Source organism: Battus philenor, unplaced genomic scaffold, assembly GCF_028537555.1.
Source record: "Battus philenor isolate CCGP_79_NKW_IND1 unplaced genomic scaffold, ilBatPhil1.0.hap1 SCAF_14, whole genome shotgun sequence".
NCBI classification, from domain to species: domain Eukaryota; kingdom Metazoa; phylum Arthropoda; class Insecta; order Lepidoptera; family Papilionidae; genus Battus; species Battus philenor.
In genome coordinates, this window is record NW_027181676.1 from 11838998 (window position 1) to 11863652 (window position 24655).

The 24655-nt window shown below is 32.0% G+C and overlaps 2 protein-coding genes across 2 annotated transcripts; one reads left to right on the top strand and one right to left on the bottom strand.

Moving 5' to 3' along the window:
- The first annotated feature begins 967 nt into the window (after positions 1-967).
- Positions 968-10488, top strand: LOC137918553 (probable E3 SUMO-protein ligase RNF212). Its single transcript, XM_068761376.1, has 8 exons — positions 968-1073; positions 1163-1227; positions 1320-1439; positions 2514-2643; positions 2991-3100; positions 6462-6539; positions 9498-9562; positions 10389-10488. Exons 1-8 carry the CDS (start codon positions 968-970, stop codon positions 10486-10488), a joined length of 774 nt encoding a protein of 257 aa, XP_068617477.1.
- A 1928-nt stretch (positions 10489-12416) lies between these two features.
- On the bottom strand, positions 12417-14673 carry LOC137918554 (uncharacterized). Its single transcript, XM_068761377.1, has 3 exons — positions 13878-14673; positions 13072-13364; positions 12417-12560 (listed from the first exon to the last, which is right to left on the bottom strand). The coding sequence occupies exons 1-3, from the start codon at positions 14671-14673 to the stop codon at positions 12417-12419; spliced, it is 1233 nt and encodes a 410-aa protein (XP_068617478.1).
- Between the last annotated feature and the right edge of the window lie 9982 nt (positions 14674-24655).

Below are 24655 nucleotides of genomic sequence, written 5' to 3' on the forward strand. Positions count from 1 at the left end.
ATTTAGTCTTTGTATTTTAAACGCCGTTTCACAATAAAATTATATAAATATTTTTTTTGTCTTAACCTTTTGTGTGACATGCAACGAAAATAACGTACATATTTAAAAAATATCTCAGGGTCATCACTGGATTGGAAGATGACAATTGTAATTATTATTCATCTTTATATGACATGCGATACAAATAATATAATTAGAAAAAATATTAATTGTAATAATTAGGATTAGAATACACATAATACATACATACGTTAAAAGCTTTGTATTAACATGCCATTATATTTTTATAGTGTGTATCTGATTATAATTTATAATAAGATATATTAAAAATAAAGATAAAATAAAAAATACTTACATTTGTAATAATAAATTAAAATTTAAATTGTTCATTCATTTTAAAAATCTCAAAAAAATTAATGTTTAGTTACGTGTAATTTGTCGGTTAACCGCCATTTTTGAAAACGTGATTCCCGCCATAATTGTACAAAGTTTTAGGTTACGGAAATAAAAAAAAACAGTTACATCGATATGGACCATTTATTAATTATAACGTATTGCATAAGAAATAAAACAATATGATTTATTATTAAAATAATTAAAATTTTTGTATATTATTAAAAATAATTGTTTGATATAAAACCTATTAGTGTTGTATAAAAAAAACTGGCCAGCGGAAATAAAAAATAAATAATAGTAGCCATTGTAGAAAATAAATGTTTAGTTGTGTTGTGTAATTATGTTGTAATAAATGTTTTACTTTGGGATTTTAATCAAAAATTGTATATTTTTAAATAAATTCATACAAATTACTAATATTTTAATAGATATATACTTAGTGTTTTTAAAATGTTATTTTTAAGATAAGCACATTACTTTTTTTTAATTTGAAGCGGTAAAATACTAAAACACTAATCTGGTTTAGATTATCGGTAAGAGACAAAATAACGTTACTCTAATGAAATAAAAAATGGATTGGATACATTGCAATAAATGTTTCGTGCAATTGGAACAAGGAATAACTTTACATCTAACATCATGTGGTCATATGTTTTGCAACAAATGTTTAGAGGATGGTACGTTAAGTTCAAAATAATTATTAAATTAAATATTTATCAAAAAATTCTTAAAAACATTCTAGAAATATAATATAACTTTATTTTAGGTGCAAGACAAAGCACTTGTTTTGTTTGCAAAGCTCCGTGTTCTACTATGAAATTAGTTCCAGACGTAAGTATATGAAACAACAAATTAATTATTTATTTTATTATTATTAATGCATAAATTATATGTTTTTTTATTAACTTTTATTGTTACTGTAGATGAACCCAGAGGTGCAAGATTACTTTACCGATCCCGAAGAATTGATTAAAAAGTCGTTGGAAGTATTACAATTTCAAAGACAACATAGGAGAAGATTATTATCCTATTTGTTGCAATGTGTAAGAATTTTTTTACTTTATTTTAATTTATTTAAAACTAGTTGTACCACGCGACTTCGTCCGCGTGAAATTTAATAAAAAAATATTAGTACGTTTAGTTTTTAGTTAGTTTTTTTTATTTTAATTCAGTGAGCCTGGCATGAATTTCAAAATTTATATAAATTCCTATGTCACCTACTACTCGAAATTACACCATAAGTTCGCAATTTTGATTTCAATACAAATCAGCGTGAACTATCATGATATATGAAATTTATTGGAATGAAAGTGGCGCCATCTGTTGAAAATTGGTAATATCAACTAAAAACTAGGCTCATGCACAACAACTATGCTAAAGATCATCTCATGGTTAAATGCATAGTTTAAGATTGTATAAAGGACATACAGACAAACATCATTTTTATATATAAGATGTATCGAGTTATTTACGTCGCTGTATTAATACTCACATAATTTCTTGATACAGTATTGCGTGTATTATGTTAGTTTAAGTAGTTAGTGTTTTAATAATTATAATATTAATAAAATTTTACGGTGTTAAAAATATGTAAATATAGCTTTTGTAGTGATGCGGTTAGTTGTCTAATTTTTATAATGATTTTGTAAAATTGTAAGTCATTCGATATAAAGTTGAAAATATAAATAAATGAACCAGCTAATAATGCAATTTAAGAAAATATTTTAGACCATAAGAGGCGTTACTATTAAAATTGCTTAGATATTTTTAATTGTACTGTGTTAGCGCTTGATTGAATTACCATTAGATATTTGTCTTTGTTAATGATACGTACTTACCTTATACATAAAATTGCCTATTATATATGCCTAATCATACCTCAATAGGCATCCCGCAGTATATTACTCTCAATGATAGACAAACTATTCAGTTCTTTTGATGACAGCAGTAAAACTGATCAAGGAAAGTGCAATTTAAACATAATATTAAATGTAATATATTTATGTACATAAAATCATACTGTAATGTAAGACAGGAATGTGAAACATTTTTCTTATTACAATTTGGTTTAAAAAGTTTAATATTTGAAATATATTTCGTTCCGCATGTTTTTGCAGACGAAGAAATTTTTTTCGGCACGCAATGAGCTCAGGCGTATATCGGAGTTGTATCAGAAACAGAATAAGCAGTTGAAGGAATATCAGAAAATTATAAAGAATTTGGAGGCTCAAGTTACAATGCAATCAAGTAAGTGTGAAATGCATGTCGCTCGAGTAATAATTAATTGACAAAATATGTTGCAATCCTATGTAATTAAAGCGCATAGTGGGAATTATATGAGATTGTATCTTGGGAATCGGACCCGCGACCTACGATTGCAAATCTCAGTCCTCTACCGCTGGGCTAGCTAACTCATAAGCATTAGATCATAGCGTCATAGCTATTAACAATTGTACATATAACACGTAACAAAAAAATCTTTATTCAAATTTATGTAACAAATGTTTCTAAGTTTCTTTTGCGCTTGCGTAGCGTATTTGCATTTTTTTACAAGTTTAATTTTTAAAGGTCGTTGTATAACATTATTATTTCAGAGCAAGTATCGCCATTTAACATTCCCATCTCGCCGGGCAGCAATCTGTCTCCCAGCTTCATACAGAGTACGCCAACATACAAGCGAACAGCCAAGAGCACTCCTTACAGTGTAAGTTGTATTGTACATGTTTGGATTTTAGTATCCTGTATATTTGTATACAGAAAGAATGTTATTAGGTGTATAAGTATTAGAGGTAAGAATGTATAGTTCATATATATATATATATATATTTATTTTTATATACACACACACATATATATATGTATATATATATATATATATATATATATTTATATATACATATATTTATTTATGTATATATAAAATGGAAAAGGTACGTAGGTGTTTTTTACTACAGCTGCGAGAACTAAATACAAAATACGTTTAAACCTTTACTGAAACTGTCGCAAAAAGCGCTTACGTCGCAACCCTCGTCTTTGTCAGGAGTCACTAAGACAATTTTCGAGCCCACCGCAAGAAATAAATACATTGTGTTCCTTCCTGATATTATTTACTAAAATTATAAATTTATACCGTTGAAACAAAAGTACTATTTCCTACTATAGTTCAAAGATTTTTATTTTTTTTATTTTAGATGACAATAAAGTACAGGAATAAATTGTTTTATTTGTCGTATGTGGATGAAGGTGATTACAAAAAAATTCCACAGTTTGTTGTGAGCACTGACCACGTCAGGGTGCGTTCCGAAACCACGTAGATGCGTTTTAAGTACAGATATGTCATTATAGAGGGCCTCAATTTAGTACTAGTTTTTATCCAATTGGGCTTTTCTGACACCTTTCCCTGAAATGATACACGTTATATAATAAATAAAGTAAATATGTGTTTAGTTTTGTGCCGAATGTATGGTATGTGTTGTTTATATATATATGGAGTCGTCAGACAAAGAAAGCGGTTGAATGCAATCTTTTATTTTTGACAGCAAAGGTTACAGTTTTATTACAGGCGTTTTCTATTTCTATTTGTATCTCTCTGACAATTCAAACATCTAAATTATGAAATACAACATTATAATAATTTTTCACAAAGAATAATAAATTAAAACTAACACTAAATCTGAACTTCATGTTACATATATAGACTATTTATTTATTTTATACGTCGTTAATTCATCATTAATATATCCACCGATAATACTATATGGCCTGAATCTAGCGCTTTTCAATGACTATAGGCGTAATACACTGCCCTTGCCGGTTCGTGTTCTCTATTCCAGACTCCAAAGTTCCAGCTGTCGTCTGTTCTCTGTCGCCATGTGATCTGCCACTTCAACTTGTCAATCACCTGGGCTATGGTGGCTATTTTTGTTTGTTTACTGACCTATTCATTCCTGATTCAATTACGTAGAGATTTTTCACGCATAGCCATGGTTCTGTGACCATGCGAATGGGGCCAGAAATATTGTTTTTTAGACATATATGCAATTTATTATATTGCAATGTTATGGAAGTTTTATTCATATTATATAAGTACGGATTTATAACATCAAAATGTATATTATCAATTGTTAGCATCAAAATTTAGGTTAAATACAGAATTGCCCGTGTAGTTTGCAACTATTGCGTCGTTAAAGCTTCCAATTCCTGCAGTAAGCAGATTATCAGATTTGTATACAGCTCGAGACGGCACCGCTCGGACGTTCTTTGCCAACTACTTACTGCTACTGGATTAAAGAATAAGTCGGACTTAAGAAAATCCCTACAATAGTATTTTTACTACCTTTGAGTCTTTGTGAAACTTGACGACGAAGTTTTGTATTTACAGCTATCTATTCTCTACCAATATTAACCTCTTTAATATTGTACATGTTTATTTAAAAAAAAAAACAAGCAAAAATCTTTATTCTGTAAACACAGGAAAGATACCAAAACTTTACATAACCTTTTTTCGTAATATCTGTCTTAGTTCTTAATTCAAAATATATTTTTATTTTTCATTGAAATTTGTCATCCGTCATCACTGCATACTTTAAAATAAATAGTATGTAATAAGCAATATTCTTATAAAATTATTTGTCGGCATATATAAAAACGAATCGCCGAATGTTGCTAACTACAAAAGTCGGGAACAGCTCCACCAGTTTGTATATATTAATCTCAAATTTTCTCAAAAGAATAACGATTGTTCTAATGAATGAAAACAATGAAAAGATAATCCTTTCTTTCGCGTAAAAATACTAGAGTTAATTAAAACACGTATCCCTTGCTGTAATCAATTTGACGTCAATTAAAACAGAAGAGGTGTCTTAGAATTGGTTAATTATATTATTAATAAAGTCTCGAATTGAAAAGAAAGAAAATCTTATTTTTCTGAAGTAATTGTTGTTTTAAGATGATAAATAATTACATATAGTGACTCGAAAATTTCATGCAAATTTTTTTCCCTTGGATTGTGTCTGGCCTCATAACTTACGTCTATTATATATATGTATACTACTTACGAAACTATAATACTTTTTTGAAATTTTCCGTATAAACAGTAAATAGTTTCCTTTGAAACACAACCTTACTTAGCATCGATCGTGAGTAATAAGACGATTCGACTGCGACTGCGAGCCTGCGATTTCGACTATAACTGCGAAGTTCAAAAATCAATCTCTAGAAAGTTTCATTTATATAAAAGCTTAAGATCATTTTGGCTTATTTTGGCTTTTTATCTACATTTTAAAATAAATTTTAGAATGTTGAATTCTCCGGCAATTCTCTGCCGTGATAGAGTCACGTAATAATTTGAAAGTTTACGAAGATGTCGTTATATTGAGTGAACAGGAGCCGGTAAACGCGGAGTGGGTTAGTCGCCCGGTAATTGGGCTCACAACGTAGTCAAGGACAAGTCGCTGGAAGAGAGCAGCATAAGAACGGTCATTGCTTGTTTGTTTGTTTGTCACCAGTTAGGGACAATTATTACAGGCAACTTATCTCGTATAAGAGGCAACTCCTGTTATGAACACCAGACAATAAATTAGTTGATTTTTATATTTTTTCAATTTCAATTAATATGATTTAATTATTATATATTATTCTAATTATTGATTGTAATAGGCAGTATTTTTTTTTATTTCTATGTCATCAAATAATATTGCGTGAACATTACTTCTTCAAGATTAAAAGGCATTTACTACAAGTCGAATATTTTCATTTATGTCTCTTTATACGTATTTTTCATTTCAAAACCATTTCTTAGTAAGGCGTTATATCACCGTGTGAAAACTGTATTATCATTTTAATGTACAAAAATGTCAAAGATGATCTTAAACTTGTGAGATTAATATGAAACTGTCACTATTTAAAATATTATAGCAGCATTTGTATGTATTATTCTACAACATTTTATGTATATATATTTATATAGTCTAGTATAATTTGTTGATAAGCACCGAACTAAATTATCATCAGGGTATTCCCACGATATATGTGGCCTTTAGTAACAACATGTGACGTTTCGATAGCAGACTTATCACTCGAACCTCGTGACCCCAGCGCGGATAAGCAAGAACCGTTCCGGCAGTATCGGCGCTCAAAGCCAGGTAATAACTTCAATTTATCATTTCTACCTCAGGTCGCACTTTCAACCTTACATTGCAGTAACTAAGCTCGGGAGTCTCCTCGAGCTTTACGTATATATATATATATATGTATATGTGAAGACAGTGGGCACATCGGTCGTGTAACCGAAAAAGAACTGTAAAAGTTTTGAAATTGTCAATGTATAGTAGCGCATTTGCTGACATTTAGTTAACGGTACGCTCTATCCAAAAGTCAATGGGTCCAGAAATAATAAATAACGTAATTAAAATAAAGTAAGAAAAAGGCTCAAAACGCGCAACTACATATTAAATTTAATTATTGTTAGCTATCTATCCCTACAGACTTTATACAGCCAGGAGTTACTAGCCCATTGCATTCCAATAGATAAAAAGCAATTAATGTAACATATTTTAGATGCATTTTAAAGTTTCTTTTGCGGACAAATGTGCTATACATTTACCCTTTTAAAGTGTTTATGTCTATTACAAATCGACATATATATTTGCTATTCGTATTCTTTCCACTTCAGATATTGATGAATCAGTATATACCGGCGGATTTTAGCTAATACTTTGAAAGTATTATTGACTTTGCCTAAGCGTACTGTCACTCTCCATCTTTCTTAAAAGCACTATAGAATTGAAATAGATAACGTATGTTTTGAATATACATTAAAAATAAACATTAATTAGGGAAAATTACATATAATTCTACACGCTCATTAGAGAACGGATTGAATACGAGTTTAGATATGAAATCTATTTAGTTTAACTATAAAACTTATAACACTAAGTGGCTCCATTCCATTATATTGTGGCTTTCAAAGCGTCGGTTGCAGTAATCTAAATGACGTCATACAACGAACGCGGTCGAGAACTTTACTAGCGATGTTTTAAAATGTTGACAGAAATTTTCTCAGATAATATAAGTGGTTTCAAAGGGCATTTACGCTAGCTTACCACCATAGAAACGGTTGTTAACGGTGCACGATAGAGATGGTTGACATTTTGAAATAACGCATTTTAATTGACGAGATCATAATAAATTTACTTAGAATGACTCGGTAGCAATAGAATAAGTGGTTTCTAAATTCCATTCTAAGTGGAAGATATTAAAATAAAAGGACAGTTTTGATTTTATTTTTTGACGCATTTGTAGTTTTAAAAAATCTCTCAATGCTCTTTTGTTAAACAAATATAGAAATAAATTAGGCGGCATAAGCCTTATAATAAAATACATTAATACCATGAAAATAACGAGTCGAGTCGTATTAACGTCTGTTTTCTGTTTTATAATATCCGTACTCAGTCCCCTGAAGTATTTGTCTACTTATACTATTTTTAAATATAATTTAAAATTCTATTCTAAATTCGAAAAGGAGGGTACGCGGTACAGGCTGGCGCACGGGGCTTAACGTTCGCGTTGGAAATATAAAAAGTTTATTTGAATTTCATAATACGCGCGCCCGCCCGTCCGGTCGCTGTCAAAATGTTTAAACAGAGTTTTTGCAAACAGACCTCACCGCACTCTGCTTAATTCTTATTTATCTCTGAACATTTTTTATGCTGGTTCAATCTTCAAAATTCTTGTGTTATTATGCCTGTCTTTAACAATTTATGAACCGTATTATTTATTTAAAAACACATATTCCGTGAACGGCGGATGCAGCTTGCTATTTATTATTATCATCAATTTCGTCACGTTTACTGTTGATACATCATCGGTCTTTATAAATTCATTGATTTAGAATAGGGCCGTCGAAGGTAGTGGTTTCTATACCAGAACATAAGTAAGTTATGAATCTCCTCATTGCTGAAATCCTGAGTATTAGTCATCTTCAGAGCTCGTTTAGCAACGAGCTTGCCAATGAAGTGGGAAAATGAATTTTAAAAATTCAAAGATTCTGTCACACGCTTTGTCAAATTTCACTAAAGGGACGTGATAAGTTGGGAATCAGTTTCTTCAGATTCTTCTTTTTGATTTTTTCAGCTGATAGACGTCCACTGCAAGGTATAACCCTTCCTCAAAATTGCAATGGATGATGGTTTCGCGCTGCCTGCATTCAGCGACTTCCCGAAAATTTAACTATGTCGTCGGTCCACAAGTGGGAGCCGCCTAGCCACACCGCACCTACCAGCTTTTGGTCGCCACTTGCGGAACTTCCAGTCCCAACGTCCATCGGTTCAGACTAGTTCACTTCTGATGAACAATTCTTAGAGTTACGTCGGTAACTTTGTTCCTCTGCGGACCACCTTATTTTTGTTTCGATTGCTTTTCGAGTGACCTTGAGTATCGTCACAATGCCCACATCTTTTGCCTTCCCTTATAGCATTTGTTTAATCAGCTTAGTCAATCTTACCTTAAATCTAGGTTTCTCTTTATAAATGACTTACTTTTGAAGTTGCTTAAATAATCAAAGAACTTGAATTTAACAATGCTTATACAATCTACCATGTTCATGGAGAGAACTTTCACTATTGTTGCTGTCAGGTTATGGAATATATTACCTGTTGCAATGAGACGTGCTAAGGCGCTTTCAGCTTATAAAAGATGGTAAAAGAGCACGTTCGTGGCTCCTAAAATATGATATTGAATGACATTTATTACTCATCCGTATTAATGTGTCATGTATAATGTATGTGTATGTATATATATCATGTGTGTGTAAGAATGTGCATATATTTATGTGTAATTATGAAAGTTACTTCGTTTATTATATTCTGAAATGTGTATTATGTCTTATTTTATCATGTACGCACTAAACCGCCCTTTTCTTTCTCTCATCAAAAGGTTGTCTCGCAGATATCGCCTTGAGGGATAAAACCAACTCTGCATAAATTGCTTAACTTTTATTAACTATATTTTTTGAGTTATATATTTTTTAGATATATTTTTATTGTAATTGTGATAAACAATAAAAAAATAAGACAATAATAATTGAAAGTGTTCCTTTTCAGAAGTCTAATACGTCCAACAAGATATCATCCACTGTGTTCACGCCGCCAACGCCGGAGTCGGTCGGGTACACCAATTTTTTAAAGCATCTTTAATGGTATTTATAAGTAATCAAGAGAGGCTTGCGACGCTAATGCGAATATTTGTTTACCTTTACTATCTGTTGAAGAATTTATACTACTGTAAAAAAGGAATTATTAATGATTGAATTTTGTGACTAGTGGATGAATTCTGATACCCTTTTTCTAATGTTAAGGTATCAACAAAACTGAATTATAAAATAATAAATGAAACACGTAATGATTTCATAATTATAAAAGACAGTTCTTTAACTATCTCAATCGAGTTCTTAACTATGTCCTTTAATAAGTATTGTTAACAAACTTTGAAAATCAAATCAAAGCATTACAAAGTAAAACATATTGATTTCTGTTATTTTTTGTTGATATTTATAGCATATCTTTTAAAATGCATAAAGAGTATTTAAAAAAAGCGCGAATTATAAATTATGCGTTTAGAAATTTGCGGAGTATTTTCAAAATGTAGATTGGATATTTCAGAAATCCTTCTAACAATTATTCGTTTTTGTTTATAATGATGTGAAAAAAAGTAAGTCACATTGGCATAGCGTTTAAAACTGGCAAATGGTAACAATTTAGGTTGTTTAAAATGTCAACATAAACTATTATATATTTAGGAAGCTAACACAACATCACTGCCAATATCCTTTATAAGACCTGGATGCTATCGAGCGGTAGTATGAGACAAACGACTTTTTATCCTGTCACCCAGTTGTATAAACATCGCCTAAAATTTACGTTAACCATTACAAGTATATATGTCGTCTATAAACAGAAGTTAGTACTCACCAATCTCTTTCTCGTGTGTAACAGGTTGAATGAATCTGGCTACTATTCCGGCAACACTCCCACATATGATATACCCCGTAAATGCTGCATACTACAAGGTCTACACTTCAGAAAATTTCCTTAGAATATTTTAGCATTAAGCATTTCATTAATTTTAATTTATTGTAAGATTTTTTTAAAATTACTCGTTTAATTTGCATGTTTTCATTTCTTTGTTAAGAATAAAGTGAATTCTCTTAATTTTATACAAAAGTTTTAAGTATCTTTGTCTGTAGTATAAATAAAAAGTACGTAAAATAAAAAAGAATCTCCTATTTCTCCTTCTCCTTTTCAGCTGTAGGACGTTCACTACACGTCACAGGCTTCCACTAAATATAAAGAAGCTGCCCGCATCTAGCGATATCCCTTAACCATGACCTAGAGAGGTGCTTTCTTACGCCGTGTCTACCGGCACGTGGTCGTAAATCGAGTATCTTTCGGCACCAACCGCCATCGCTTGCACGACCGTTGCCCAGCCACCTGCCACTTCACACGAGCTACCTGGGTGACTTTGGCTCTACTGCAGATCTCGCAGAAAAAATTCGAGTATAGCGCTCCCCGTTGCTCTTTGCTAGAATTGTAAGTAAAAGGAAGATCGTGGTCATCGCATTGATAACGGTTTCGAAACAAGAAGTTCATTAATATGTGCTTGACCTTAAACGATTACGTGAATATTCTATTACGTGATATGTCAGTAAATCAAAATAGCTTTGTTGTATTAGATCATTACAATCATCTATAAGCGATAGATTAAAATTAACTTACGTTAGTTCCTAACTCACCACTAGCTGAGAAGAACTAACAAGAAACGCTGTGGGGCTTGTATTTTTATTAACGATTTTATTAACAAAAATTTTTTGTTCTAACTTTAACAATTCATTTCCAATACAATGTTAAGTATTTTTAAGTTTTTAAGAAATAATTTATTTCTCATGGGATCATCATTCATCATTTTGTACACACATAAAATACATACAAACTAGTAACATTTCAGGATTTAAAAAAACTCTTTAATATGTCACCGTCCAGTAAGAGTGTAACATATCAGTCGGAGGACGCCCATTATTGGACATCAGTCTTCCTCCTATAGATCTTCAATAAGACCGGTGGAAAGCTGTTTGCTTCCAGCGTCTGCCGTCTGTCCATCTTGTAGGTGGAATATATTACATTTTTAGTCAGTACTTTTGCTATAACTAATACGAATAAAAAACTTTTGGTACTTTTGTATAATCAAGTTAATGAAATAATGTCACCTGAAACTCGTAGTTTGAAATAGGCAATTAGGCGATTGGCCTAAATGTCTTCTATTAAGGTCGATTATAGCGGGGACGCGGCTTAACGAGCGCTACAGTAGATAGCTTCGGTTACATGTTGACTTCACCTAAAACAACTGATAGTTTTAACTATCATAAATAATTGTGTTTATTTTCACCAAATTTATATTTTCCTCGAGATAGAAATTTTTACAGACGTTTTGATTTTATCGAAAGTAAAACAACACAAGGTAAATCATACGTAAAGTAAAAACAGAGTGGTTTACGGCATTTGCTATTATTTGTACAATGTATGTTCTCGTCAAAAATTATTAGTTTACAGTTATAACTTTTAAAAGTAATTATTGGTACGTTTTTGTAGACTTTTGACAGCCAGAAATTATTTATTTGTTGCATTCTTAAAATAAAAAATTAACGTGACATATTTTGGTGTTCATGTTGGTTTGGAGATAGGTGTAAAAGCTTTTGAGCTGACAAATGAGTGACTAATCATAATGCATATAACACACATGTCACGGGTTTTAAAATATATACAAATCATTGCTGTTTCAAATTAATGTTACATTTGCTGTAGACACAACGGATCGTTTTTAATTTTTTTAATGTTTTTGGAACATAATATTATGTATTTATCAGAAAAATTTGAGGCGCTCATAATAAAAGAAAAAGGAAAAATGTATACAGTCATTAAATTTATTCGGTCAGTTGTATTAAATTGTACATCGTAGTTTTTTGTACTTTAGCGATGGATGGGCAATATTCCTTTGTTCTCCTGGAAGCCTCCGGTCGCTTCTTGATGACCGTGGACGGAGTGGGCACCCAAATTATTGAATTTCTCCAATTGTTCCGCGCCTCCTTTGTAACCTTTTTGAAGAAATTCGCCCTGAAAAAACGAAAGTCAAAGAAATTATTCATAAGTTTTTACGTCTATTGCGAAAAACAATGTTTTTAATTTATCATTTGTTCAGATAATCTAATCAAAACGTTTTTTAATAGTAAATTTCTCTTTGGTTTTTGTAGTTCTTCGTTTTAAATTTCTAAAATTGTAGTATTATTTATGTGCTATTAAGAATGTTAATTTTCTAAATATAATTTATAATTGATAATAAGCATAAAATCTGTATTAATGTATATTTCTTATACTGCCAATTAATTTACGATTTAGCCTTTTAAAAATCAATGTTTTCAGTAATAATAAATAACGTTAGATAATATAAGAAGAAAAATCATTCACACAATTCAGATTATTATATATGAAAAATAATTACTGTTTACTATGTGTCCAAGAAGACGTAGTATTGCGATACGATACCTCTTCTTAAATCGCATCATTTTATTAGAGGGGTTATCAAGATCAGGAAATTACCAATTCTTATTTTTAATATATGTTTTACCTTATTGGCGTTAGCATTATCAGTCTTATGCTCAGATACATGATGTCCTTCCTTTCCTTGCGAATTAGCATCAAGAACCTTTTCCTCATGAGCACCCTTAAAGCCTTGTTGTGACTGCTCTCCGAACGATCCAGCATTTTGTCCGGATATCTTGTGATCGGCTTCATCGTGAGCTTCATCATAGAAACTTTCCGACTTCTCTTCCTCATTTTTGCTGCTGGAGGACTTGAATCCTTTGCTTACGTGACCTTTCTTGTGGCTTTTTGCTTTTTTAATCTGTTCCTCGTTAGCACCTGAATAAAATGTAGCAGCGACGATCCAATTAAGAGAAAGAAAATTGATTTTTAAGTGTGAATCGAATTAAAAAAGAAGTATCAAGTGATAAGTGAGTTTTGGTTCAGGTTACATGTAAAAATACATCTTAAAGAACAATGGCTCTGGTCTAACATTAAGTCCTATTTTTACAAAACTGACTATCAGCACTATTATTTTGTAGAGGGAAAATCAGATCTTTATTTGATTAGCAGGAGTTCTCATTATTATTATAACACAGGTAAGAAAATATTTAGTATGATTAAATCTTTGGTTGTAAAATGTAAAAAAAACTTGGGTGCAATACTCAATTTTTTTACATATTTTTTATTACATTTTTCATGGCATTTAGCTCGTAAATTTGAGAGTGGTTTTCTTATTTATTTAAAAACATATTTGTATTACAATAAGCACAATTATGATATTTTACTAAATTGTAATTACAACAAAAAGTTAAATAATTCCGTTTATGGAATAGTCATAAGTATAATTACCTTGTTTATCGAATTTTTGACCACCTTCATAATATTTCTCGTCACCCGCAGCTTTCTTTTTTGCTTCTTCTCCTTTGTAAAAACCAGATTCTCCTTTTTCAGATTTCGCAGCTGCGGCTGCCTGTTGAAAACCTTCTTGACCATGTTTGGCTTCTTCCTCTACCTTCTTTTCAATCTTCTCCAGATTTTCATCTGCGCCTTTTTTCTGAGCAGCATCGTATGCTTTTTTGTCAATGTATCCGCCTCCTACGGCCCCTAGAATAGGATGGTATAGTAATCCATTTCCAACACCGATGCCACCATAACCTCCAAGACCAGCGACGCCTGGATTTATTAGGCCTACGCCATTGCCTAGTCCAATGCCACCAGCTCCAATACCGGTTCCTCCAAGGCCGCCAACACCAATTCCTCCGTTACCCACTCCGATTCCTCCAGCTCCAATACCTCCTAGACCCCCTACACCACCCAGTCCAATCCCCAATCCTTGGCCAACTCCTACTCCACCGAACCCTCCCAGACCACCAAAACCTAATCCTTGTCCCAAACCGATACCACCAGCGCCAGAAACTGTATTTAAAATTGTAGATGCAGCTCCTCTTATAGTTTCTGGGTAATCTTCACTTTCTTCAACTTCATACGAACTTGATAAGGGTAAACCGGATCGAAAATCTGTGCCAATTTTATCTAATCGATCTTTTACGTAATCGTACGGTGTCTTCTCTTCGGCCAGTTCAACATTCTGCGCTTGCACACACATCACCGCACTCAAAGCAAGGGTGAACACTGTTACCAGCATCGTGCTAATGGTTTACCGACTCAATTCGACTGATGACATTTCGGAATTGCATCGATCATTTATACTGGAGTCAAATAAGGTGGAACGGAATTATTTTTTACGCGAATTAGATCTGTGATAGTTCTCGCGACTTTAGGGTCCGACACAGGGTTGGTTCGCTTCCTGCGCCATTGTCTTTTCTAATTGAAATGAAAACGTAACTTCTAAAATACAATGAGCCGGTCAGAGACCTTGCTTTCCAGTCCACTGGAGTCGGCAGTGGGGCGTTGATGTTGCGCAAGTTACTACAGGTGACACGTTTGTGTGGTTACAAATTTCTAGATCGGTATTTTCTGGAATACCATTTCTATAGTTTGTTTTTTGAAGCAGATCTCTCAATGTTTGTTAAGTATTTTTTACAAGTTTACTTACTAAAAACCTTTAAAAATAATTAATAAATAAGGCATGGGAATTTACAACTATTGCAACTACTTAAAATTTTATTGTTTGTTTGCAGTCTTCAAAAATACAGCATCACGCGTAATATTTTATGGGCACCTTAAAAGAATATACTATACGCGATCATGTTATAAATTCACACTTTATCCAGTAACTTCAATATCAATCTATTCTTAAACTTTAATATTGAAATTAAGGATTTTTATTTTTACAATTACTCTCTATGTAATTATGTCTTTATAAGTATTTATTTATATATCAATATTGCGGTAATTTAATTTATTATACGTAGTAAACGAATTATATGAAATGATTTCATATCTATTTATTATAGTCCTAGCAGAGACTTCAAATTATCTATCTGAACTCTGACTTCGGATATTCGTAAATACAGACTTTTAACTTTTATAACAAACTTCAATTAACATGGTTGTAATTATTTTTATTTAACTAGAAAAATAATTCCTTCTTTTTCGACCTCGTCGCAAAGGCTACGATTTCACGTTATTGTTTTCTTACGCGAAAATATATGTCGAGGGCTTGAGCAAAGGTTATTGTTGGCTTGGCTTTTAATTATCCAAGTTTGATTTTATTCAATGAAACTCCATATTTTAAATACTTTTGACGTCGTACATACCTATTTTTGCAACAGTATTTCAAAGCTTATGATTTCTTATTAAATTTATATAGAATATGTAACTGAAATTATGCTATAAAGGAGTTTACTAAGCAATATTACTTATGATAAAAGAATCAAATTTCTCCTTTGATTGTTCAGTTGTCCAATATCAAGGTAGGAATGCTTTAGTAATAAAAACCTTTTGTTACCTTTTACTCATTTTATTCCATAGAACTAGTATTATGGGAATATTTATATTCGTATTTGTATACTCGTTGTACTTTTTCTTGCATTTATTTTAGAATATAAACCCTTTAATCTATCATGTTAATATCTACATATAAGGTATGAAATTGCATGCAAGACAAAAATAATGACTAACTACCTCAATGTAGATATATATACAAAACAAAACAATATAGAATGTGTCTCATCCTATAATTCTATTTGACTAAACAAGTTTCATTTGTAAGAAAAAATTAGGGAAAGAAGTTAAAAAAAGGAAAAACATCACGGACTTTCCATTTCGTCGCTAAGAGAATTTATAAAGATTAATACAGTACGAGTGAGAAAAGTGATACCTGATTCTTACACACCTTCTGTTTGATTGTCAAACACTACACGAATAGAGCGAAATAAAAAATAATCACATGTCCAAAATCTGTGAAAACTAGCATCCTTAAGACAAATAAAAAACAAAGAATTATGAAACAGCATAAGACAAAAAACAAAAATAAAGGACACTGTATTATGCCTTACGCGTGAAGAAAAAATGGACAGGACACATTTCACTGTACCGAAAAACGATTGACTCTTACCTCGATGCTCCATTACAGTAACTATGTTGAGTTAGGCTAAATTAGCTTGTAAAAAGTTGGGTCTCTTGAATACGGTCAGGCGGAATTTCACACCGGACTAATTGCTTACTCTGTATCAAGCACATGTCCGATTATGTCTTGGATACTGCTGCCACCACAATGGCTCGGTTAAATACCAGCAAGAAGCTCTTGACTCGTTATAACGGCGTGCTGTTCGACTTATAGGTGATAATAAATTAGTACCTAAAACTTCTCAGACTTGAATTTCGCCGACGAGTAGCGTTTCTGATCCGCACACCCCGACAATGGAACAATTTGCCGGCTTCCTTATTTCTCGAGAATTATAACCCAAGTTTCTTCAGGGTTAGATGGAATAGGTACCTAACAAGTTTGCGTGCTTCATCTTCGACGATATTGTCGCTCAGTCCATCAGGCGAGCTGGTGGTTAAATCCGGACAAGCAATTGAGCAATTGAATAACAAAAAATTGAGGGAGCAATAACGGACTTTCCATTTCGGATGTTTGAACTGCAGACTTCTTTCTTATTGTGTTTGTATTATCGCCATTACCTATAATATGATCTTTTATAGTTATAATTTTACATTACACTTATTAACATATATGATTTTTTTGTACCTAAAAAGCTTTATTGATGGGTATTTCGTTGTATTATAATTACGTTAAACAAGTAGTTACAAGCGCCTGTCAACAACAAATAGCAAAAATATTTATTCGTCTATTATGTACCAAATTATCAAAGGCACTTCTATTATATTAGAAATAATAAGTGTAGCTTCCAATGGGTAAATGTACGATCCTACTTAGGTTTTAAAATCAATATTCACGTTGGTTGTGTTGTAAAATTCTTTTTAGGTCATGTGCTTGCTTTTTATCGCTGATTACAGCGTATTTATTAATATTTTTAAGAAACTAAAGGCGGGCCAACTATATTCTATTCTACAAATATTTTTGAACATGAAAAGGTTTTAATATTTATTTACGTGTGTATGTATATATTTATTTATCTATTTATATGTAAACCAGCTGTACATATAAGTGAAAATACATCGCCATACCAATAAAAGATCTATTATGTGTTCCTTAATAGGTTACACAACATTTAAAACTTACTATTTATAACAATATAAAAAGAAAACATCAAAGTAGAAAAAGTGATTGTACGTAAGGGGAAATGTTAAGCTTTCGACTTATCTGGTTAGTACGTTTTGGTATACGTAGACAAAAGCATAAAAGAATATTTATAATAAAATAAATATTGCAGTAGTTATTGTGTTGCCACTGATTAAATTTAAGGAAGAAAAGGAAAAAGATATGCAATAAAAAAAAACAAAGAAAAACTAATGAGAAACGAATATAGAACGATTTATATTATTGAAAATACATTTCTGAAACAAAGCTTATTCGCTATGGCTTATTTACCAAATAATAAGATTTTGTTTAATATTTTCATATTTATGTTACTAGTATTCACAAACACAATAAAGAAAATAACTACACCATCATACTTAACTATGCAAATTGTTTTTTTTAGACTTGATGGTAAATTTCGTTTAACATCTAGCTTTTTATTTGGTTATTCTTAATAAAAGTTTTTAATTTACATAATAATATTGGTCATATCTCTCTTTGAATAAACATATTATATAATTAATATACAGTTATGTGACAAGCAATGTGTGTTTTTGTAATGGCTCCCGCTATCGGGGACCTCTAGTACAAACCACCTTGAGTTCACAGTGACATTTATATTTCTGGCTTAATTGGCAAGCTCACAGCTGTCCAATGAACCATGGAGTGGGTTATGTTATGAACTATGCTATAAAATTCTTTGTAAGAATGAATATGGAAAGAGAAGATACATAGGCGAAAGAAAGTGAACGACATAGCCCAACTGGTTGAAGACTCGAAGTGGTAGTGGGAAGGCCACATTTCGCGCAGAAAAAATGGCCGCAGGGGGCTTAAAGTTCTATAGAGAGTAAGATCAGTGTCGCACGTTCACTCACAAGGCGGATAAACTTTACGCAGAGACATAGACTTTGCTGAGGACCTTGCAAAACGCTGAAGACAGGCCTTTTCCAATTGGTCTTATTGGAAATCTATGAGGTAGGTCTATGTCCAGCCATGGATGTCCTACGACGATATATGACAACATAACGGTTGAAGTATATCAATACAAATACGAAGATATTTTATAATTATTACAAGACAATGTTTGTATTTAAGGTCTGCAAGTTTTGTTTTTGCACTGAGCGATACAACGGTCATTTGCAAATACAATAACAACATAAACCATCTGAATTAATCTTCAACTTTCCAGCAAAGGTGAAAACTAGGCAACGAAGATATAAATTATTTCAGCTGGAAGCGATTTCGACGTTATCAAATTGTCTTCGGGCCTCGGGTAACAATTTTATCACCCTCGGGCGACGCGACGTCAGATTGAGGCAATTCTTCTGTCCGTTCTAGTTGCGCGGCATTAGGCAAGTCCGCGATAATGGTTCCATCGAAGAAATTCGCGGTTGACGTTATTCAATACCCGGTTATTGTTTTGCCACGTTCTCTGTTATGGATTCAGATATTACACTTTTCATATTTCATCATTTAACTAAAGTTATGTTATTTATTGATTCATTTATTTACGCTCAAACCTATTACTGTACTGGACTATTCGGAAAACGGATTGCATAACAATCGGTACAAAGTTTCGGGATTAGCTACAAGAAATAGTTTTCGCAATACAATTAAAAAGGTTTCACGTATAAAACAACTCAAAACCTTAGTAAATAACAAGGAATTATTATAAAGTTTAACCATTGACAGCGGTATCTTGAGGTTGTCAGTCTAGCAAAGCTAACCTAACCTAAGTTGGCTACCGACGAAATTGATGTGACAATACAATCATTAGTTGCATCATGTTTAAGTTAATATGATGTTAAATAAATTATGGAAATCCAATGTGGCGGGGGCTTTGGAAAAATAGCGTAAGCGCAGTCACCGCATGTATTAACGACTGATGGAACTGAGCGGCCTATACTTCCCCTCGTCTCACCGCGCGTATACCCAAGGCGTGGTATAGCGGTTTCGGTAACGCTATAGTGTAAAGATATCAAAGAAGCCAACTAGTTAAGTTTTTAGGCGACAAGCGCATACACATACGGCCTTTAAATTGGATTTTGAGACATATAAATACACTTTTGTCCGTCTCGTTTTTTTACAATTTTAAAAACATTTTCAACAAAAGTCATGATAAATTGTCTTCTTAATAAACTTGAAAGAACGTAACATAAAAAAAATATTAGCTGTTCCCTCTTCATACGGTTCGAAAGAATCGTGAATTTATGTAAGTGTCAAATATTTGCCGAAAGGTCTTTGTACAAACACGAATATTACATTGATTGATGGAACAAAGGGAAATGGTAAAAATCATTTTGTATTTTATTCTATCAAACGCAGGTGTTCTGCTGCGAAGTGTTTTATATTTTGTATTCTTGTGAGTAAACGAAATAACATCTACAGGATGATTGATTAAAGGTCTAAAAGCTACCAAGGGGTGACTGTATAGCTCATGTACTGTAAATTAATCTATGTTAGACAGGAACAAAACATAGGCGGATAAAACATTGTAAAGTTATTAAAATAGATTCACTGATATTAAAAAAGAATGTAAAATAAATCCGTGATAAAATTGAATGTACACGAGAAAATAATTAAACTAATTAAAACTGTGATACTGTAATAGAAATGGATAACTGAAGTGTTTGAGGATGTACGAAAGGAATGGAATGATTAAGCAAGGAATATGGAATTATAGAATGATAGAAGAAGGAAAAAAAATTGTATACTATGGAAGACGAGAACGAATAAAAATTCAAGTGAAAAAATTATTAAGAGATACATAACCCTGTTCCCAATTAAATAGGGGGTGGAAGGAGAGGTCCCCAATAGCGGGAGCCACAATAAAAAAAATTAATGTATGTTACATCCTATCCAAAATCAGTGGTTAATTATTAGCGTTCTCCTAAAATAGTAACAAAAAGCTTTTAAAAAGTTTGTATTAGTATATCATAAAAGTAATTATTGTTTATTATCTGTCCTTGCAGATTTTCTATTGCCAGATGTTATTGACTTATGGTATTTACTACAAAAAGTCAAGTAATTTATCTTAATTAGAAATGCCTGTATAAGTTTTGATACATTTTTCTGACAAATGAACTATATATTCACCTCTGTATAGCGTTTATATATAACTGATAAACCTGTACATTAAAATAAATAAAATTTTCGTTTGAGCATGCCATAATTTGAGAACGAATTTACCGATTTTGTTCTTTTTATGAGCTAATTAATGCTTCTTTGAAGATTTTTTATAAGAATAAATCGCAAAGGCAGTTATAAATTTCTATGATTTTGTCTTTGTACAACTTTTCGGAGCAATGTCATCCTGTGGTAGATAAAAATATGATCGTTATTTTTAAAGTCATTTCAACACGTTGTTACTAACGAATTCTTTGTTACAAGTAATATTAAAAAAGAAATAAGAATGCAACGGTCGCAGTTAGCCATTCAGAATATTATACGAATACGAAAAATTGCCAACGGCATTCTTTTCGCTTTCTTTGCTCGGAGTATTTAGGTAAAATGAGAATGGGCAGCCATTCTTTTTCGCTCAGATATTCATGGAGCGGTATCAGTATGAATTGTAAAGCGCTCTACCAGATACAATGTTTTTCTTAACATCATAATATAAATGTTAAATGAACGAATATTTAAGAGAATGTTAAGTTATTATATGCAAGTACAATACTATAAACCTTTTGTGTTGATTTGCGGATAAAAAAATAATTAAAATAGTGTTTATTCAAAAGAAAAATACTTTAATGTAATCATCACTTAAGCCGTGAGGCTTCATTCCCGTAGTTTCAATTAGACCGGTACATTTCTTAAATTCACACTTTCAATTTATTTTTATTTTTTTTATTGTACATGATAGAATGTATATGTGTATATATATATATATATATATATATATATATATATATATATATATATTTATATATATATAGTTGCATAATCGTAAAGAGACAATTGTAGTAACTCGAGAAAATTTCTTCTAGACAACCATAGTGTGGAAATAGTACAAGTATAAATACCGGGTAGTAAACGTGTACAAAACATTCATACATATGCATAGGACATATACACTTATAATAAATACGGCGTAATAAATTTTATTAATACTGTAATAAACAACAATTGCGAGATACTTAAAAATTCAACGAAATTTCTTTGTAGTACCAAGACTAAGCGATGCCTGTATTTTTGGTAATTAAAATAAGAGATAGGTACCCTTTGAATTGTACTGCAAAATAAGTGTAGATAAAATATAATGATGAAAAAAAAATGAACACATATTGGGTCTCCATTGATTCTTATTAGTTAATCAATTCCGATTCTATATTCGATTATTCTCGGACTTTGGCTTCACGCTTTCAATTCAGTCGAGCTCTGTCACCATGTCCCGTACACGGAAGAAGTAGAGCTGAGTGTCAAACCTAATTAGGTAGGAAGATCGAGAGCGACGGTATCGCCTCCCAAAAGAGGCAGGACGCATATTCTCGTTACATTGCAAAAACTATTAAAATACGATATTATTGAATAATAGAAAGATAGAGAGTTAATATAAAACTTGGAGGAAACTGTGATACAGATAGGAACTGTGTTATAATAATAAATAAAACTGTAAAATAATTAATAACATAAATAAAAATAAAATAAATTAAGGAAAAGAAAATGTAAATATAATATAATATTATAAGAAATGGGAGGCGAAGCAAGAATTGTATGTAAATGTAGATCTAGAGTAAGAGGTAATGTGAAGAATGAAAGAAGACGAAAGGCTGAAAGTATGAAGGAAAAAATAATAATAACGGAAAACAAAAGCACCAAAAATTACATGTCCCTATAATATAATAAATGAAAGAGTAACCCCAAAACGTTACCATAACAAAAACCATTGCACGAATCAATTGACTACTAGCGCCATCTATAGTAGCCGGTCAAAGTAACAGCGTACCGTCATATACACTATACACATATTTAATGTTCATATACACATTTTTATATACTGATTAATAAAACGAACAATTAAAAAAACGGACTACAACTTCAACGAGTTGTAATTTTTGAGACAAAGGCATTTATTACGGCTTCAGAAGTTATTAGTTTTTAATAGAGCATAAAATTGTGAGTCTGAAACCTTTGTTACTTCATAAAAGCTGTTAGTTTCTAAGAGCTTGCTTCTAACACAACTAGAAGCGAAGAACGACTTTAAAGTTTGGCTTAATAGTGGCTTCGGCAGGTTATAGTTAACCTAAGATATCGCTAGAAGTTGGAGCTGTGAGATGTTTTTAGTCAAAGTAAGACGAATAAATTTTGACTAGTGAACAAGTTAAACTTCATTAAAGTTTTGTGCTATCTAGCAAGCGCACTATGTCTGGCATTGGAAGATGTGATTTCTAATATCACTTCGAGATACATACACGTTTTATAATGTGATGAAATTAAGTTTTGATCCCACATAGTTTAGAGCATAGTTGCACAGACTTATTAAGACTAGGGGCCACTAGGACAAATCATGAACATGTAATTAAAGACAATAAGGAATTGATAATAATTAGAATTAAATATTTTTCGAATGTACGAGAGTATTATTTTTGCTGTCGCCGGGCCACCAGTATTCGACCAGCGGGCCGCGGTCTGTGCATCCATGGTCTAGAGAATTGACAAGTTGAGTAGCAGTGGGTAGTTTATATACAGCGGAAAATAGATGTTCTCTGGGTTCTTATAGTCTGGAGTCGAAATTATGGACTAACATGTCGAAAGAGAAATTTGTTAAGGTCGTCGGAAATCGTTAAATGTAGACCTCCATCTCCATGTAGACATCCTTCGGTTGAGATTATGACAACGGAGATGGTTAAGTAAAATAAATTAATTATTTTTGTTAGTAAGTAATCCATTAGAAAGCGAATTTGTAATAATGAGCGAGACGTTATTAATGTTGCTTTTGAAACGCTTGGTAATTTTATCAACCGTTGCTATTATCCAAGTTTCATTTTAAAGTTCATTTTACACTTTTTTCGTGAACCATGGAGCAGTTGTAATGTTTCCGATAATATTTTTTGAATTCATTTTCCAAATATAAAGTTCAAAATAAATTACTTATTTGGACTTATTACAGATGAAATGGTGATCATGAAGTTAAGATTTTCGACACCCATACTATAAGTTCCAGTTATCTCCTACTTGTGTTGCATGACCTCTGGAACGTTCAGAGTCTACCACTGAGGTCTGACCATCATAGGCTCTGCGATGATAATATTTAGTTAATATTAAATATAAATTATTCAAATCACCTACGTGTCATTTGAAATGTACGCACAACATACGTGAAATTAACATGAAATATTATATATGTGTATTTGCGACAGTTAAACTATTTGATGAATTCGGTACAAAGGCGAGACGTTCTCGCAAACTGAATATATTCATGAGCTCCCGTCAATGCTGGCGTGTGGAATTAGAATAGGTAACGTAGGTGAATAGACTGGCTTTAATGTATTCTATCCAATTTAAACCTTTGCGTTGCTTGTTTTTGTACAGGATGAACTTTGTTTATTATCTTCATCGTCGGCATTTCAGTCGAAAAGCGCTGTATGTTGGACATAGTCTCATATCTAGTCTACTGATTTCCAATAGGATTTATTAGAAGTGGCCTGCATCCAGTGTCTTAACAAGGTCCAGATCCACTTTAGAAGGTTAGAGCCCCAGCGTTGATCTGTTCTGCGAGCTATGTGGCCTCCCCATTACTACTTCTGCTTGCCAATTCGCTGGGATTTGTCGGTCACTTTCCTTTGTTTACCAATCTAAAAGTTTGTTTGTATATTATTTAATATATCTATTAACTCTGTACACATATACGCATAACTATTGTTATTTTACTTGCTGATTAACAGCCAACAAAATTTCAACTTGAAAATTGAAACTGAATTTTTAAAGCTTGTATTCTAATTCTATATAGATAGCAAAA

Coding starts and splice junctions, on each gene's coding strand:
- LOC137918553 (XM_068761376.1), top strand. CDS start 968: ATGGATTGGATACATTGCAATAAATGTTTCGTGCAATTGGAACAAGGA. Junction 2,644..2,990: donor TCAAGTTACAATGCAATCAA/GTAAGTGTGAAA, acceptor TTATTATTTCAG/AGCAAGTATCGCCATTTAAC. Junction 6,540..9,497: donor GTATCGGCGCTCAAAGCCAG/GTAATAACTTCA, acceptor GTTCCTTTTCAG/AAGTCTAATACGTCCAACAA.
- LOC137918554 (XM_068761377.1), bottom strand. CDS start 14,673: ATGCTGGTAACAGTGTTCACCCTTGCTTTGAGTGCGGTGATGTGTGTG. Junction 13,365..13,877: donor TCAAAAATTCGATAAACAAG/GTAATTATACTT, acceptor CATTTTATTCAG/GTGCTAACGAGGAACAGATT. Junction 12,561..13,071: donor ATAATGCTAACGCCAATAAG/GTAAAACATATA, acceptor TCGTTTTTTCAG/GGCGAATTTCTTCAAAAAGG.